Source organism: Eptatretus burgeri, chromosome 2, assembly GCF_056783735.1.
Source record: "Eptatretus burgeri isolate ZD-2024b chromosome 2, Ebu_testis_v1, whole genome shotgun sequence".
In the NCBI taxonomy this organism is placed as follows: Eukaryota; Metazoa; Chordata; class Myxini; order Myxiniformes; family Myxinidae; genus Eptatretus; species Eptatretus burgeri.
Window position 1 is genome coordinate 88374971 of NC_140962.1, and position 19939 is coordinate 88394909.

The 19939-nt window shown below is 41.5% G+C and overlaps 1 protein-coding gene across 1 annotated transcript; it reads right to left on the minus strand.

The window, feature by feature from the left end:
* Positions 1 to 14670: 14670 nt before the first annotated feature.
* On the minus strand, positions 14671 to 15402 carry LOC147032521 (general transcription factor II-I repeat domain-containing protein 2B-like). The gene has a single exon (XM_085850704.1). It carries the CDS (start codon positions 15400 to 15402, stop codon positions 14671 to 14673), a length of 732 nt encoding a protein of 243 aa, XP_085706830.1.
* Between the last annotated feature and the right edge of the window lie 4537 nt (positions 15403 to 19939).

The window sequence follows — 19939 nt, forward strand, 5'->3', positions numbered from 1 at the left end:
TCAACTAGCAAATATAACCCGTCGTTTCGCAGATGGGGGTGTGAAGTGGAGGGTAGAGGGTAGAGAGAGAGAGAGAGAGAGAGAGAGAGAGAGAGAGAGAGAGAGAGAGAGAGAGAGAGAGAGAGAGAGAGAGAGAGAGAGAGAGAGAGAGAGAGAGAGAGAGAGAGAGAGAGAGAGAGAGAGAGAGAGGAAAAAAAAAAAAAAAAAGTGAGGGGTGGAGGTGGCGTTAGCAAAAAGGTTTTTGTTTTATGTGTGTTATGTTATGTTTTATGACCGAACACAAATAAAAAAAAAAACTCGTCAGAAAAGCTGGACACACAAAGACACAACAGAGTTTGTAAAGTTAACCTCTAGTGTAGAAGCTTATGTATGAAACTGTAATACCGTGGGCACTGGATGATAATTTTTTGCACCATGGATTTTATTGCAGACAGATGCATTGAGAATCAGAAAAATCATGGTGCCAATTTTTGTTTTGCATTTTGGGTACATTTAGGTGGCTTTTAATGTGGCCCCTAAAATACCATTATCACTGTTTCTGTTGCAACTACCAGTTTCAAATATTGTTATAAAGCAAAGCATGTAGCATATCAAATTAAAGGTCTGGACATTTGTAACACAAATATATCATACATACAGTATATGCAGTATATGCAGCAGATGCCAGGCCCACCCCATCTCCTTGAGATGATGGTCAACCTGCTGCAACCATGAGACACGTGGTCGGCCCACTGGCCTCCTCCCCTCATGAGACTCCCTCGCTGAGAGAATCTGGTGAGCAGGATCAGCGTCAGGAAAACGAGCCACATGTCCATACAGCCGCAGCTGACGCTCACGGACTATGCAGGTAACAAATCTCATCCGAGTCTCTCTCAGCAACCGCTCGTTGGACACAAAATCCGACTAGCGATAGCCAAGGATTCTCCGAAGAGACCTGGTACCAAAGGAATTAAGTCTCCGTCTCAGATCCTTGGTCAGAGTCCAAGTCTCGCACCCATAGCGCAAGACTGGAAGTACCAAGGACCTGAAGACTCGGACTTTCGTCCTCCCGCACAGGTACCGGCAGCGCCACACCCCATGATCCAGTGAATCCATGACTCCCCAGGCCCGACCCAGACGTCTATTGACCTCCGGCTCACAACCTGCGGAGCCATGAATATCACTGCCAAGGTAAGTGAATCTATCCACGACCTCAACATCCTCACCACAAACAGACACAGACAGGACAGCAGCATCCAAGATGTCACCGAAAGCCTGGATCTTAGTTTTGACCCAAGAAATCCGTAATCCCAATGGCTCCGACTCCTCATTCAGCACCTCAAGGGCCCCCAAGAGGATGTCTAAAGTCTCCGCAAAGATGACTGCATCGTCTGCAAAATCAAGGTCCGAGATCATGACATTGCCAAACGATGCACCGCAACTTGGTCTCTCCGACATCCTCCCTAAAATCCAGTCCATACAAGTGCTGAAAAGTGTGGGGGCAAGTACACATCCCTGACGAACTCCAGTAACAACTGGAAATAAGTCAGAGATGGTACCACCACACTTCACAGCACTCTCAGTACCAGAGTAGAGTTCAGACATCAGATCGATCAGTTTCGGTGGCACCCCACGAAGACCAAGAATCCTCCAGAGGACATCCCGATTCACTGAATCGAACGCTTTTCAGAGATCAACATAGGCTGCAAGCAGCCCCTGCCGAAACTCTCGTCTGCGTTCGGTGAGGACACGAAGTGCAAGGATACGGTCAATCGTTGACCTCTTTGGTGTAAAGCCTGACTGCTCTGGACGCTGGTGCTCAAGCAGATGGTGGCGAACCCTATCAAGAATTATCCGAGCAAAGACCTTGCCCGGCACTGAGAGCAGCGTCACCCCTCGGTAGTTGTTGCAGTCTTGGCGATCACCCTTCCCTTTCCAGAGAGGGACAACAAGGCCCCTCTTCCAGTCAGTTGGGATGATGCCTGTGTTCCAGGCAGAGCACAAAACTGCATGCAACGACACGAGTGCAGCATTTCCACCAGCCTTGAGAAGTTCGGCATGGATGCCACAGATCCCTGGAGCTTTACCCCGTTTAAACTGGTTCACCGCAGCCCGTGTTTCCACAAGCAAAGGTGGACCACAGTTGATTCGAGGGTCAGCAACAGGGATTGTAACACCCTTGACGTCCAACTCGACAGCTGGGGGATCAGCCTGGTACAAACGCTCAAAGTAACTGGCCCAGCGGGCCTTCACTTCAGACTCCTCTGTCAAGAGCCTACCACTCTCTGCTCGAACTGCAGTGCTCCGAGGGATGGGCTTGGATGAACGTAATGCGCGAATTCCCCTGTAAGCGGGACGAGAATCACCTGTCCACAGGTGATACTCTACCACCTCACAGATTCCTCGCACATAGGCCTCCTTGTCCACCCTCAGTGCATGTACAGTTTTACGCCTCAGCTCCCTGAACAGCTCAGCTCTGCCATTCAGCCTGGCCCTGCGACTCTGGTCGATGGTATCCAGTGTCCCTTGAGAGACAAAATTCTTCTTTGCCCTGCAGTGAACTCCAAGGCATCCAACGGCAACATCAAGGACGGTGGTCTTGAAGGCGCTCCACAACTCTTCAGGACCCCCCAAAGCACCCAGACCCCCCAAGTGTCCACTCAGCCTGTTCGCAAACTCCTCAGCTACTCTGTCATCCCTGAGTTTGGCAACATCCAGCCTAGGCTGGGATGGTACCATTCTCCAGGATTTAAGGTGCAGCTTTAGAGTTGCTACAACAAGCCTGTGGTCAGTATTGAGGAACTGAGCACTCCGGTAGACCGTGCAGTTCTGGATCATCCTCCAACGACCGTCAATGAGGACATGGTCAATCTCCTTTGCCACACCGCCAGTGTTGGAATACCAAGTCCAGCGATGAGCTTGTGGGCGCTGAAACCATGAACCAGCCACCCTAAGTCCATGACTTCTTGCAAAGTCAAGGAACTTAGTGCTATTCTGGTTCATAGTTCCTGACCAATGGGGACCAACACACACCTCATAATCATCCCTATCAGTTCCAGTCGATGCATTGAAATCCCCCAAGACTAGAAGTGTATCTCGTCTGGGGCACTGATCAACCACAGACTCGAGTGTGGCGTAGAATGCATCCTTCACGGTGAGATCACTCGCCTCAGTCGGAGCATAAACAGAGACCAGGTAAATGACACCTAAGGAGTGACGAATCCTTAATCTCATAATGCGCTCGTTGACCGGTGTTACCTCAATTATCATTGGGGTCAGCTTATTGGACACAGCTACAGCAACTTCTTGGGTATGGTAACCATCAGAGCGACCAGACCAATAGTAGGTGTAACCACCCACCATTATCTCGCCGCAATCCGGTCTCCGAACCTCAGAGAGAGAGCTGCAATCCCGATGTCCAAACGCTTGAGCTCAGATGATAACAGAGACAGGTGATCATCCTCTCTTAGGGATAGGACATTCCAGGCACCCACCCGAAGGGACCGCCTCAGGTTAACCCAAGGAGACCGCCGTCTGGTGGACGACACCTCAGCACCACTCCAACACACTCTCCCGCAATCTGACCCAGGGATGTTACCCCGTGGTTTCCCTCCTATCATCAAAGATTGGGGGTCCCGAAGGCTTTGCCCCAATCCCATCATCCGGTGAGCTGCCCTGCGAAGGGAAGCTGCGCAGGAGGTACTCCCACGGAGTGGGTTTTCAGATTTTTTTGCGTTTTTGTGTTTTGCGGAATGAAGCATTTTACGGTGGCCGGAGTGCAAATCCTGCCACCAACCTCCTAATAAGAAGTAACCCAACTGCAGGAGGACGTCCGCAGACACAGTTGGGCACTAGATATGGATGGCCGTTGGCTCACAAGGAGCAACTCCGCCCTTTGACAGGTTTTGTTTTTAATCCTGTTGGGTGTCCATATCCAAACACCCTCCTCACCAGAAAACCTGGTGGGGGAGACGGTTTAGTCGCCGACAACCCGACCATGGAACAGGTTAGTACAGGTTTACATGGTACCTGAAGCAGGTCACAGATCGAACCTGACCTGACATATAATATATATATATATATATATATATATATATATATATATATATATATATATATATATATATATATATATATATATACACATATATACTGATTTTCATTGTCCACATATCTATGCCAATTTCCCTGGCAATAACAACCATAGCAGAGCATACATCCAGATGCAAATGTTCTTATTTAAAAGTCAATCAATTAGAGAAATGTACCGTTTATGCTTTATGGTATGTTTAATGGTTCACATAAAGTATATATGTTCTATGTTATCCACTTAAGTAGTCAACTGTAATGAATAGGTCAAAATATTTGTTGAAACAAAAACTATCAAGTTCATAGTAATGCAGTGTCAGATATGTCATCTTCATCCATGCTGTCCTCATGATCATTTCCTCTGAGTCTGTCATTGGTGTTTTCACATTTGTCAATGTTCGTGTCACAAGCACATAACTCAGTGCAGGCCAAAGAATGCTTCTTGCAAGAGCAGGATCCACTGGTACATCGGCTCTTGCCACAGCCGCACTTTACAAGCTCTATAACACCTGTCGGAGCTGGTGGGAGGTCAGAGACTCTTGGGATATACTGATTATTTTCATCATTCCATCCGTAATTAATTGGCGGAGGTAAGTCCGGATTTGGGATGTCTTCCAGTAACCAAACCAAAGCATGGTAATGAGCCCTGAGAATGTGCTCCTTCAGAGATGCCTTTGTTGGGGGCAGTTTCTCAGCCTCCGCTTGATTTTTCTTGAACAAGTGCCATCGTAGCTCTCCGACTGTTTTGATACGGAGTCTTGGAGTGAACAATAGGCACACAAACTCTTCTAGACTGTCCATCACTTCAGCGGATGGATAAGCTGTTTGTCCCAGCTGAGCAAATGCCTGGTGTATGTTTCCATTTGCTTTTTTGAATTGTTTCCAGCATGTTTGCTTGCCTTTGTCTGCGATCCATCCAGTGGTATCACTACCAGTGAAAGCGTGGAATCCAATGAGACCAGCAGCATGATTCGCATCAAGGGATTCATATATAGGTTGCAAATTCACCAAGCGCCTTCTCGTACCTGTGACAACTAACATAGATACATCACCCAAGAGCGGCAGTTTTTGTCGAGCAAGAATGAACACATCTGTATCAGGAAACATGATATGAACACTTGAAGCAATTTGGGAAGCGCTCAAGGCATGTAGGATGAGTAGTGTGTCTGCTTTGGCACGTAGGACACCTGACGATTAAACTTATATGCAAACATTATAGTCTGTGCTATGTTCCGTGTTACTACTTGAATGCTATGCTTTCTTGGTGTTGACTAAAGTGTTAACATTGGCCCTATTAGGATCCAGCGGATGAATGCCTCCTTCGATTTGGGAACTTGATTTTCATCTAACAGGGAACGTTGAAATTTCTATGGATGCTTTAGAGCATCAGCGATGTCCCTTCTTATTACCTTGGCACTTTCGAAGACTGCTTTCATGTTGCTGCTCGCATCGTCTTGCTGCCTCGTCCAGGTTGTCAATTGCGGCTCTTTTTGTTACAGACGTGTACATCCGATCTGGTTCCTTCATATGTGTAGAGCGGAAGAACTCAACATCATCAATATTTTCTACAAGCTTACGACTCAAACTTCTCCTTGATATATGCATATCGTTTGAACCATTGACTCTGAGGACATTTTGATAAGCTGCTTCTACCTCACCCATGTCCAGGATAGGTCCTGATTTCAGCAGGCTGCTCATCAAGTAGAAGAATTCAATGTCTGCTGAAACCTTGGTTATTACTGCTTCGTCGTTTTCTCTCTCCTGCTGTACCTGAGTTCGCTGAACATGCTTCACCCAACAATACAGATGGTATTTGATAACAATCGCATGGGCATCATTTGGATCGATTGCAACACTCAGATTTACTTTCCACGGTTGGTTATTGCTGTACTCAACAGCCTTTCGGAGCTGTTCCCCGGTGTTGAACTCACTGATCTGGTGCAGTGCTCCTTTCTCTGAAGATCCATTACAGAAGAAGCAGTTGTTTTTAGATCCTCATGGAGGATCTCTAAGTCTTACTCACGTTGTTGTTCTTGTGGACTTTTTTGTTTCAGAGCCTACAGTTTTCATCGACACTTCCTGAAACTTGGCATATATATGTAAAAAATACCCTGCGCAGACAATAACCATCTCCGATTTTGAAAATTCCTCCGAGAAAAAAAGTTATGACTTCAAAACATCTTCGCTCATGGAAATCGCCCAAAAAAATTATCTCCGAAACTAGGCAAGCTTTTTGGATTCTGTTTGCGGGAATCGAACAGGGTATTAGCAGAGATGAATTGCCGCACATATGATACATCACTATGACGTCATATCAATTTTATGAGGTCATTCCTATTTTTGACATTTATAGATCCTCTTGGAGGATCTCGAAGCCTTACTCACATTGTTGTACTTCATCTTCTTCTTGTGGACTTTTTTGTTTCACAGCCTACAGTTTTCATCGAAACTTCCTGAAACTTGGCATATATATGTAAAAATACCCTGCGCAGGCAGTAACCATCTCCGATTTTGAACATTCCTCCGAGAAAAAAAGTTATGACTTCAAAATATCTCCGCTCATGGAAATCGCCCAAAAAAATTATCTCCAAAACTAGGCAAGCTTTTTGGATTCTGTTTGTGGGAATCGAACAGGGTATTAGCAGAGATGAATTACCGCACAGATGATACATCACGATGACGTCATATCAATTTTATGACGTCATTCCTATTTTTTTGAAATTTTTAGATCCTCTTGGAGGATCTCGAAGCCTTACTCACGTTGTTGTACTTCATCTTCTTCTTGTGGAGTTTTTTTGTTTCACAGCCTACAGTTTTCATCGAAACTTCCTGAAACTTGGCGTGTGTATGTAAAAATACCCTGCGCAGAGAGTAACCATCTCCGATTTTGAAAATTCCTCCGAAAAAAAAATTATGACGTCAAAATATCTCCGCTAATGGAAATCGCTTAAAAATTTATCTCCGAAACTAGGCAAGCTTTTTGGATTCTGTTTGCGGGACTTGAACAGGGCATTAGCAGAGATGAATTACTGCACATATGATACATCATCATGACGTCATATCAATTTTTATGACGTCATCCCTATTTTTTGACATTTTTAGATCCTCGTGGAGGATCTCGAAGTCTGACTCACGTTCTTGTTCTTCATCTTCTTCTTGGGGATTTTTTTGTTTCACAGCCTACTGTTTTCATCGAAACTTCCTGAAACTTGGCGTCTATATGTAAGAATATCCTGCGCAGACAGTAACCATCTCCGATTTTGAAAATTCCTCCAAGAAAAAAAGTTATGACGTCAAAATATCTCCGCTAATGGAAATCACCCACAAAATTATCTCCGAAACTCGGCAAACTTTTTGAATTCTGTTTACGGGAATCGAACAGGGCATTAGCAGAGATGAATTACCGCACATATGATGCATCACTATGACGTCATATCAATTTTTATGACGTCATTCCTATTTTTTGACATTTTTAGATCCTCGTGGAGGATCTCGAAGTTTGACTCATTGTTGTTCTTCATCTTCTTCTTGTGGATTTTTTTGTTTCACAGCCTACAGTTTTCATCGAAACCTCCTGAAACTTGGCATATATATGTAAAAATACCCTGCACAGACAGTAACCATCTCCGATTTTGAAACTTCCTCCAATAAAAAAAGTTATGACGTCAAAATATCTCCGCTAATGGAAATCACCCACAAAATTATCTCCGAAACTCGGTAAACTTTTTGAATTTTGTTTGCGGGAATCGATCAGGGCGTTAGCAGAGATGAATTACCGCACATATGATACATCACTATGACGTCATATCAATTTTTATGACGTCATTCCTATTTTTTGACATTTTTTTGTTTCACAACCCAGAGTTTTCATCGGATCTTCGTGAAACTTGCCATGTATATGCAGAAATCCCACGTGCAGGCAGTAACCATCTCCGATTTTGGAAATTCTTCCTAGAAAAAAAGTTGACGTCATAATATCGCCACTAATGGAAATCGCCTATACCATTATCTCCGAAACTCGGCAAGCTGTTTGAATTTTGTTTGCGGGAATCAAGCCGGGCATTAGCAAAGATAATTTATCGCAAACATGATACATCACAATGACATCATATTCGTTTTATGACGTCATCATTAAGAGGACGAGGATCTTAGCTCATTTGAGCTTGTTATTATATTGTTTGGCACCAGATTGCATGTAACGTTCTGTTGACGATGGGTTCTCATGTGGTGGTGGTTGTGTTTTGAGGTTCGTCCTTTGTGGTCGTCCAACTTTCGTTGGTTTAGCTACTTCGCCTGCTTCCAGTGCAGCTTCATATCTGTTTTTCAGCCGCTCAATATGGATTTTGTGCACTGCAATTTTATAGCATTCTCGATGCCATGTGACACCTTTCTTTGATAGTTCATTTGCCATCACTTCACCAAGTTCTTCTTGGATGGATATGTACTTATTATCCCCAGAGAGTGACCGGGTATTCACACTCTGGATAAACAGCTGACATGATTCTGGTCGTGGGTGTTTTACGAGTTTTCCAGATGCTTTGCAAATGCAGCATATATTCAAACCTGCCAAAGATGTCGGGCAACCTGATGCTTTTGTGCTGGAACTGGAAGGACTTGGGGATGATTCAGCCATAACGATAAATTGAGAACAGTTTATTTCAATGTCCACTCGACATAAGTTCCTTCACCCACAAAGCTTGGAGGTTAATCTACAACTACATCTACTACATCAGTCTTTCAGTCTGGACCCTTGACCACTTCTGCTATTACCATAGCTGACCTGAAAGGCAAAAAAGTTAACATACATTGTATGTAGAATTGTAGCATGTCATAATATTTAGAAAAATTAATGATCTTGGTGACGTTGCAGTAATTGATTTAATATAGGCTGCACAGCATCTGAAATTAACAAAAATTCAGATGGTTATGTTCAATGTCATTATTGATATTATTATCATATTCTAGGCTGAATTCTGCTCAGTTTGATATATTACATGCCCAGGTTTAAACCAGAAACAAAAAAAGTTGGTAAATTGTTATTGAAAAAAGTGCGATTCAGGGGTAGTTCACGTATCGACTTGAAAATAATATTTGAAATGCTCAAAAAAATTGGCACCATGATTTTTCTGACTCACAGAATCCATAAGAATGAAAAAATATATGGTGCCGAAAATTATCATTTGGTGCCCACGGAATGACATCGGCCTCTACACTACTCTGGCACATCTGCAAAAACTTTGATATCCCAGTTCCAGAAAATTCGTTGGAACATTAACAATAACAAGGAATAACAAGGAAATCCAACACAGGTGGAGGCCATTCAGCCCATCATGCCTGCGTGAACACCACACCAACCCATATACACAAGATCCAAGGAAGAAAATGGGGAAAAAGTTTTAAAATAATGAAATAAATATATATTTTTTTGTTTGTTTATTTTTGTTGTTTTTTTTTCCCCCTTTTCTTCCTCTCGGTGACAGGGTATGGGCTTGGTTAAAAACACACAGCATCAACCACACAACCCCCCTTGACAAGACCCCCACCAATAGCACTCCGCACACAATCACCCCTCAATGCTCAAACTACCTAAAAGTCTTATCAACATTCCTATACCCCTCTATCTCCATAACTTCCAGGTACCTATCTAATTATAATTTAAACTTATCTACTTTTTCTGCTGCCACGACCTTTCCAGGGAGACCATTCCAAGCATTAACTACTCTCTGAGTAAAAGTCCCCTGCCTTACTACCATCTTAACTCTCCTCCTCTTTACTCTCAAGCTATGGCCCCTGGTTCTGTCACTGTCTCCTCTGTTGAATAATTCCTCTGCACTTATATTATCTTTACCTTTCCATATATTAAACACCCCCATCATATCTCCTCGTAACCGCCTTCTTTCTAGTGTATAATACCCTATCTCCTTCAACCGCTCCACATAACTGAGACAAGCTTGGCCCGCAATCAATCTAGTAGCCCTGCGCTGAACCCTCTCTATGGTATATATGGCCTTCCTGAATTGTGGTGATCAAAACTGCACACAATAGGAAGGGTTAATTACCAAATTAACCAAAAAAAGAAAAAGCCTGCACAATTAACCAAAAGCATGGACTGAAAACAAGGAAGTACCGCTCACGCACAACCTAATGATCCCATCGAGCGTGAACATCAAAAAAAGCATTGCAACCAGACATCATTTTTAGGTATAAACAAAAAAGAGAAGAAGGCATTGCTAACTGAGGTGTTAATACCAGTGATTTTAGACAAACGATGCAGAAATCTAGAAAATGACCAATAAATCAAGACCTCAATAATGAAGTGAAAAGATCCAGGAAGCTGAAGAATGCCAAAGTTGAACCAGTGATAGTTGGAGTGATGGGAATGATGACAAAGAACCTCACAGAGATATTAAAAACCATCACTGGGAATATTATTACAAGCGAACTACAGTTAGATGCTATCCAGGGCTCAGTGACGATCCTGAAGGGAGCCCTCGGCACAAAACTTTGAGAACAGAAAACTTCACAGCTTGATCCATGAATTGTGAGCCATTCCCGAAATGAAGGTGGATACTTTGAGCCCGCCCTGGGAGGACTCCATTCCACATTCAGAATCCTGCATACATAGATACCAATCAACGACACACACACACACACACACACACACACACACACACACACACACACACACACACACACACACACACACACACACACACACACACACACACACACACACACACACACACACACACACACACACACACACACACACACACACACACACACACACTTTGAGACCTGGCAGGGCTCCATTTTACTTTTTGAAACCCACATATGTTGATACTGATTTATGACACACACACACACACACGCACACGCACATGCACACACATACATGCACACACACACGTGGTTTCTTTGAGATGTGGTAGGTCTATGTTTCACCTCCTGAACCCCCCACCACATGTGAAGATAGCAGGCAAAAGCAACTTGCACACATATACACACACACACACACACACACACACACACACACACACACACACACACACACACACACACACACACACACACACACACACACACACACACACACACACACACACACACACACACACACACACACACACACACATTCACTCATTTGCAGGTGGATACTTTGGGATGTGGTAGTTCTAGGATTCACCTTCTGAAACCCACCCACATGTGGAGGTAGCTGACAACAGCAACTTCAACGTACATACACGCGTGTGCACACACATAAACAAAACTTTGAAAACAGAAAACTTCACAGCTTGATCCATGAATTGTGACCCATTACCGAAATGAAGGTGGATGCTTTTGAGCCCACCCTGGGAGGACTCAATTCCACATTCAGAAACCTGCATACGTAGATACCAATCAACGACACACACACACACACACACACACACACACACACACACACACACACACACACACACACACACACACACACACACACACACACACACACACACACACACACACACACACACAGCCTTTTATTGGTATGAATGGGTTCATGAGAGAGGGAATGGCAAGGAAATTCTATATGTAAATGTGTATCATATTCTGCCACCCAATGGTGGTGGGAGAGGGCAGTACAAGTCAGCAGTGGAGATGACATGCAATTTTGCACTGCATACCTAGCATAGTAAAAGACAGTGCTTTACTGACCCCTATTAAAGGAAGTGGGTATGACACTCCTGTAGGGAGCGGGTTTATTTCGCAGTAGTAATAAAAACAGGGAGAAAAGAAATTAAATGTCATAGCCCCTGTGGTTTTTGTCATTTTGCTGTGCAAAGTTAAAGGGCGAGCCAATATTTACAAGATTTATGTGTGTGTGCAACTGACTTGAGTGGTCCTGTGACATGAAAGGTTGCATACAATTGGGCAAGATTGCGTAAGTAACAAAATGGCCACCAGTCAGCCATCTTGGATCTGATCTCAAAATTAAATTACGTGCATATGTAACCCTACGTCCATTATCGGTGTGCCAAGTTTGAACAACATTGGCAAATGCATGTCCAACAAATGGTTGAGGACGTGTTCCATACCAGTGTTTTTACAACTAAAATGACCGCCAGTCTACCAGTCGGCCATCTTTGATCAGATCGCAAAAAAAAGTGACGTGCACGTGTATGCCACCATGTACTGAGCTTGTGCCAAGCTTGACCAAAATCGGATCATGCATGTTCAATAAATGGTTGGGGACACGTTAAAGTAATGAAATGTCCACCAGTTGGCGATCTTTGATCTGATTTCGAGAAAAGAAATGACGTACATTTTTATACCATCATGTATTGTCTTTGTCTGGAGTTTGAACAAAATCGATCCATACATATCTGAGATATGGATGTGTAACAGACGAGGCCCAATCCAGAAACTCCCGTTTCAGACTAAGTCCAGCGGGTGCAAATAATGATAAGTTACCTTGCACAGAACTTTGATGCAGGAAGAGGGCAGTAAGTCCATCAAATCCCACGCTATTATTACCAACCTATGATTGTTTTTTCATCCTCTATCCTTTTTAAATGCTGAGCATCAAGCAAGGAAGCAGCATGTACCAATTTTTAAGCAAACAGACAGAAAAACACTTGCAATCAACCAATATACTTATAAATGTTTGATATTTTCAAGTAATAATTAGCTGTGTAAGTTTTAATTTGATATCTTGAAAACTTTTTGAGATATGGAAATCACAAAATTACCAAACTCCAATTTGATTACCTGTGGGATAAATTGTTGTCATCGAAGTCATCATGTTAAAATGGCAAAACCATTCGTTCCAATTATTGCTTAATCGATATTTTTTAATACATCCGTCGAGGCTCCTGCAAGAGAGAGAACAAAGAACAGACAAGGACGCAACAAAATGTAAACAGAAAGAGGAAGAAATCAACCAACAGAAGGAACGATGGACATAAAACAGAGGGTGACCAGGAGGGATGAGGAATGTGTGGAAGAATAAGGGCGACACAGGGTTAGGAGAGGACAATCGTGGTAGGCAAGATAGCTAACAGCTGCAAGCTCAGGTATAGGTAGTGGAACCATGGAGAGAAGAGGAACATGGAAAGGTGTAAAAGGGCATGTGGAAGAGAAAAGAAAGAAGAAAACGCATATGGAAGGAGGAAGTGGGGGTCAGGTTAATGGGGTTAGAAAACGATCACAGTTTTGGATGGTGAATGATATGTGATTGCGATGAATAGATGTTTTGAAGCCCACATGCATACTGCAGAAACCTTGGAGATAGGAGGGGGAGAGAGCATGGAAAAAGCAGAAGGTGCAAGTCTAGAAACAAGGTAGAAGAAGACAAAGAGAACATCAACCTGTCAGCAATGATAAAGTGTTAGGCCCAAAGACTCAGCTAATTCAGTTCGCCAGTTCACGAATATGCAAATACTGTTCAAATTTTTAAGTAAATTGGATGAAAATTGACGATTTTAGAAATATGCCCTATATTGACCTTTTGACTTCAAGATGATTGATGGTTGAATTCAATGACCGAATATGCAAATCCTCTTCAAATCTCAAGTCAATTGGATGAAAATTGATGATTTTAGAAACTTTACCTGAGAAGTTGACCTTTGGCCTATGTTGAGTTTTTAACCTTTTGACCTCAAAAGCAAAAGGCTTCTTGCTTATGATCAACTCTTCCATTTGATGTAGTTTCGTGAAAATTGTGACTTGAAGGCGATTGACATACAAACAGATGTGACCATCCAATATACTTGAAAAATCTTTGGTTTTGCGCAAGTAACAAAAAACATAACAAACAAGAAAAAGAGCAATCAGAGATTGCAGACCCTCATCAGGACTTGTTTTGTGTGGTGTATTTTGTGTGGCGTTTGTGTACTGGTGTTTTACATAGTTAATGAGACATAACTAGAACTGCCACTTTATAACTGCTGCCAGTGATGATCGGGTGCCAAGACATCCCGCTTTGATGTGTGGGTGTGGCTTGTGTGGGTGTGGATTGTATGGGTGTGGCTTGTATGGGTGTGGCATATGTGGGTGTAGCTAGCATGGGTGTGGCTTACATGGGTATGGTTTGTGTGGGCAAAGTCAAAAAAGGGGTGGAGTCAATTTTTGAAATTTTTTATTTTCAATTTATTATCTTTGTCTTTTGTAATTCCTGTGAATAAAATGAACCAAACATCTATTCTGCTTTTAAATCATGTGATTTGTATCAAGGAACTGTATCTATTACATCAACAATTTCAAAAAGATTATTTGTCCATTGTTTAGTGTAACCTTTTTCAAAATGAGATTTCCAGCAGTATATTCTTACTATATCACCAACTTTGAATTATGCTTTCTCAGATTAAACTTTTTCATATTATAATTTTGTAAATGTTTCTGATGGCTTGGATTTTGTTGAGTTATGAATCATATCGTTGTACTTATCTACAATGTCCTGAATTATCTTCAGCAGTGGTCCCCAACTTTTTGATCCCACGGGCCGCATTCACTACTCCCAAGGATGTTGGGAGCCAGAAAAAAATTGATGCATTTTATTGAGAAACTTGATACTGAGAAACATTTTCAGAGTCAATGAGAAACTTGCTGCATTTTTTTCAGTCAATGAGAAACTTGATACTGCTTCTGCTCTCCCAGGATCGAGTTGATGTCGGGCACCAGATGGGAGGAAGCATCACGAAGAGTGTCTTCCAGGTGCATGTCGGACAAGGTGTTTCGGTTATTGTTCTTGGAGTACTTCAGCTTGCTGAAGAACTGCTCGTACAAGTATGTGCTGCCAAACATGGAAAACAACTTCTGGGCATGCTTGATCAGGTTGGGGAAGGTCTGGCGGGGAAGCCCCCTGTAGAACTCCTGGAGTTCCTTCTCCAGGAACTGGGCCTTGATGTCGATGTCACTCTTCAGCTCGATCAGCTCCTCCTGCAGGTCCGTTGGGGCTTGCAAGGGATCGAATGAGAAGGGCATGGCGAAGATCTCGAAGTTGACTTTGTGCTTGCAGAAGTCTTGGAATCGTTTCTCGAACTCCTCCTTCAGATGGGCCACCTCTGTCGCATACCTCTCACCATCAAAAACGTTCTCATCCTCACCGTGCTCACCCTGCAGAGCAGTGAAGTGGTCGAGTCGGCCGGCACGCAGTTGTGACTCCCACAGCTCCAGCTTGTTCTCGAAGGACTGGATGCAGCCATAAAGGTTGTGGACCAGCTTGCCTCTTCCCTGCATGGAGACGTTGAGGGCATTGAGCTTCTCAGTGATGTCAACGAGGAAGGCGAGGTCATCCAGCCACTGGGAGTCTGAGAAGTGACTGACTGGCTGGCCTTTAATTCCCAGGAACATGGCCAGCTCGTCCTTCAGCTCAAAGAAGCGCTTCAAAGTGCGGCCCCTGCTCAGCCACCTCACGGCTGAGAAGTACAGGACATCCCCGTAGTTTGCATCAAGCTCCTACAGCAGCTCCTTGAACTGACAGTGGCTGAGAGCATGCGCACGAATGTAGTTGACATTGCCAATGACCACTGCAAGGCTTTTCAGGTCACGGCGCCGGCCGGTAGTGGCCGGCAGTGGCATTGTGTAAACCCCTTTAAAATTGCTACATGGAAATGTGTTTTGATTGCTAAGTCCTTGCAGGCTGCAGGATAGGGTTCCGTGGGCCGCAGGTTGGGGACCAATGATCTACAATATCTATGTTGTAGTTATCTACAATAACCATTGTTGAGAACTGAGTTTGGGTGAATTTTATAAAATAGTCTCTCTTATAAAGTGTGATTAAAATGCTCAATGACAACCACTTTTCCTTCATTAAAGGTGCTGCATAATGTAATTATATTATTTTTGAGAAAATTCAAAATGTTTTGTTGTAAAACTCTGTATCCTCATCAGTCCACAATTTTTAAGGTTTTCTCTTGCTTTTCGTAAATATCTGTTGGAAGGCTAACACAAGTGTATTACCTCTTTTGTTTTTCAAAGGGACAACCCATGCATATCGACTCCTCCAATCAATAACGGTTAAAGCATACTTGTACCACTTATCATTATTGAATTCAATCAAGTCAGCGAACCAGATGCAATCAACTTCTATGGAAAAAAATCTTCCTTCTGTTAAACTTTGTGATTATTGGTTTATGTAATTAATCAGCTAAATGCTCTTCAATCTTAATGAGATCATTCGAGCCTCCAAGTTTTTTGAATTTCCAAGCCCAAGCTTCAATTTAGAATTGATCATCTTCTTCAAGGTGAACCTATCAACTTTTTCTCTCAAGGTTGGATTTTGTATCAAAAACAAATTATTCAACATTTCTTGATCCAGCTTGTGTTTTTTGTCCAATGTCGTGTTATTTTGGGAATCAATATCATGCTTCATACACACTTCATCAACTCTGTTTTAGGTTTAGACCAAGGTTTAGGATTATTAGCCTCATCTAATCTTTTATCCAAGTTTGGTCCTGGACTACAGAAATAATTCCCCTGGTATTCCAGTTGTTGTTAATTTACTTCCTGACAAAAATTTTTGTATATCTCCCCCACGTTTGTGTTTGGAGATGAATTTACTCTTTTAGTGCCACACACTAAACATATCCCTTTTTGTATAATACTATAATTTTTACTTTAAACATGCAAGATATTTTTACTCTTGGTTTTCACATCACATTTGAGACAATGACTCATTTATTTATGAGAAAAATTCCAACAGAGTTTGAAAAACATTTTAGTTTCCAACATGCACATTTGAGTCTTAATTTTTTAACTAAAAATAATGCTTAGAAATGTCTTCACTCTCTCCTCCATTTATTGAAGAAAAAAATGTGAAACTTTAACCAACATACCAACATCATCAATAATATAATCTTTTCCTTTTTTTCTCTTCTTTATCTCGACTTTCTCGTGAAAATCTTCTCTCTGAAATTCCTGAAATCGCTCTTAATACTCGACGCACATATTTTTCCTCGATTTGTCAATTCTTTGTTTTCCTGCTCAGTGCGATAAGATCGATTAATTTTCTGTAATACATCCAATTTCTTTTTTTAATCTCACTGGTTTTCATATTTTTATATTTATTCATTCCCTCTCTTTCCTCCCTCTGACTTTCCTCTTTCTCTCTCTTCTCCCTTGCTCACTCTCTTTCCCTTGCCTCCTTCTCTTTCTTCTCCCTTGCCTCATTCTCTCTCTTCTCCCTCTCCTCTTTCTCTCTTGCCTCATTTTCTTCAACTTCTACCTCATTCTTCACTACCGTTGAATCACTTTCACCCCATCAAATATCATACATATATTCATCTGGATTTCTTGATATTCCAACATCCAAAATATTTTTTTTACAACAGGAAACCAATAAAATTTCTTCTGAATTTCTTAACGTCAAACACCTTTTTCATTATTTAACATTTTAGTTAAATCCATAGTTGTTTCAGCAACATCAGTATAACGCCAATCTTTTATTGAAAGCACCCCATTCTTATGTTGTAGAATATGTTTATAAAAATACCGAATACCCTTTTCTTGTAGGTATGCTTTGACACAGAAATGATAATTTCCTTGAAGCCTTCTTGCTGTCATTTATATGTCAGAAATTTATGACAGATTAATATGATGACAGGTAATACCTCCCCATTGTTAAATTAGTTTGTATTCCCTTACTTACAATATAAAATCCTGTTCTTTGTGTTTTCATGACATAAACTATGGCAAAACCATGATTGATTTTTGCCTTATTAAATTATTTTATTTGTTATTTGCTAATTGTGCTTCCACAAATGTCATTCTCGGCACCAAGTGGATAATATTCTTCCTTGCAAGACTGATTTAATTATTTCAGGTCTTCTTGATTTATTTAAAATGAACAATTATACCCTAAATCGTTCATATCATATCCCCAATGTTTTTTTCTCAAATAAATGATACGCCCTTCGATATAAAATTTTATTTCAGTTGGAACTGTGAATTCTGTTTGCCCCAGAGATAAAGTATCTTTGGAATACACAGCCATTTTATTTAAGGATATATATTGTGATAAATCACTTAATCTCACCAAGTCATTCACCCTAGTCAGGCTTGGATAATTTCTTTATTTATAAGCATTTTTCATGTTATTATTTTTTGTTATACTGTATTTCTGTCACTCAGCCTGTGCCTTTGTGTAATAATTTGACAAATCAATATCCAGTTCTTGGGATACACCAAAGATAGAACCATCTTTTCCAACATAAGTCATTTATATTGGATTAAAAATGACATCGTAAATATTTTTTTATTTTGTTGAGTTGAAATAACACATATAGACATAATTGACCACAACACTTGGAATTTACTTGTTGGACTTAAAATGTTTGATAAACACCATTCTGTTGGAATTTCATGACTTCAACAGGTGGTGGAAGATCACAAGTTTCAAATTAATAATTAACCTGATTATTATAAACACAAACCCAATAAGAACTGTTTCCATTATGTTCTTCTAAATTCATAATAATATTCTTTATATATTAAGACAAGTTTGTTTACTTATCCATCATAGAAATAACCACATTATCAATTATTAATTTCTTACAATATTTGGCAAGCCCTACATTTGATGTTATATTCTTTCCAAATTCTTTAAACCTCTCATCAATTCTCATTTATTCATGAGAAAGATATGATCCATTACCACTTTTAGTTAATTTTACACCTGCTTGTGCGATAGAAGAAAGCATATCTCAACTAACAATCTCGCTTTATCAGGTAGGCTTTCAAGTTTTTCAGCAAAATCTACAATTTCACCACTTCCACGAATTTGTTTCTCCAACTATTTTATATGTCTTTCCAATTCTTTTTGAGCCTGTATTTGAGCCTTCCTTACATTGGCGGTTTTCACTGTTGGTGAAATACCGCCCGTCAATTCTCCAACCCCGCTTAAACCAGCAAATAAAGGAATTAGAAATGGGAGAAATCCTCCACTCATCTCTCTCATTGAATATTTCTTCAACATTGGTTTTGACATTATAATTTTAAGTGAGCCAGTATCGGTCAAGTTTTTCACCTGTTCTCTTGTGAGCAAAACATTAATTCTTACTGCTCCTTTTCTCTGAATTATATTAACGTTAATCATACAAGTATTTTGATTTTGAATACAAGATGAGAGATCGATTTGATATATATATATATATATATATATATATATATATATATATATATATATATATATATATATATATATATATATATATATATATATATATATATATATATATATATATATATATATTGTTACGGCTGTGGAAATTCGCAGAGCACCATATAGGTCCTTAGATCAGTTATGCCAATAAGTTTGTGTTCAGATAGATATCCCCACCGTTGTTTAATGGGGTTTATTTGTGTCACCCGGGCTGTGATCTTTGAGGTAACCGTTTTTCTTTATTATCGTTATTTTGGACGAACCACGATCAACACCACCACCTTCTCGTCAGCCGCCATCATCCCCACAGATAACGAACAGCCACCTTCACAACAACCACCTTCTCCACCATGCCAACCACCAACCACATTCTCCACTATGCCAACCACCCACCACCCTCTCCACAACCGCCTTTACAACAACGACATCTTCTCACAATCTCCTAAACCACATCTCCCCCCATTAGACCAACCCGAACAACATCGCCTCACCTTCATCCCCAAAGCAACGCCATCTTTGCGCCAGCCGTGGCAAGTCCGCATCGAACGGCGTCGCTGCAGGCAGACACGGGGGTTTCCTCACCGTGCAAGTCGGTGATTTTGAGCACGTCCGCTCACTGCGCAGGGTCGCTGATCTCACGCACGTCCGCTCTGTGCAAGCTTCGTCCGAGATTCGGATCAAAAGACTGAAAGGGGCGGAGCCAGTGGGGGGTCGAAGGTCTGAGAGCGG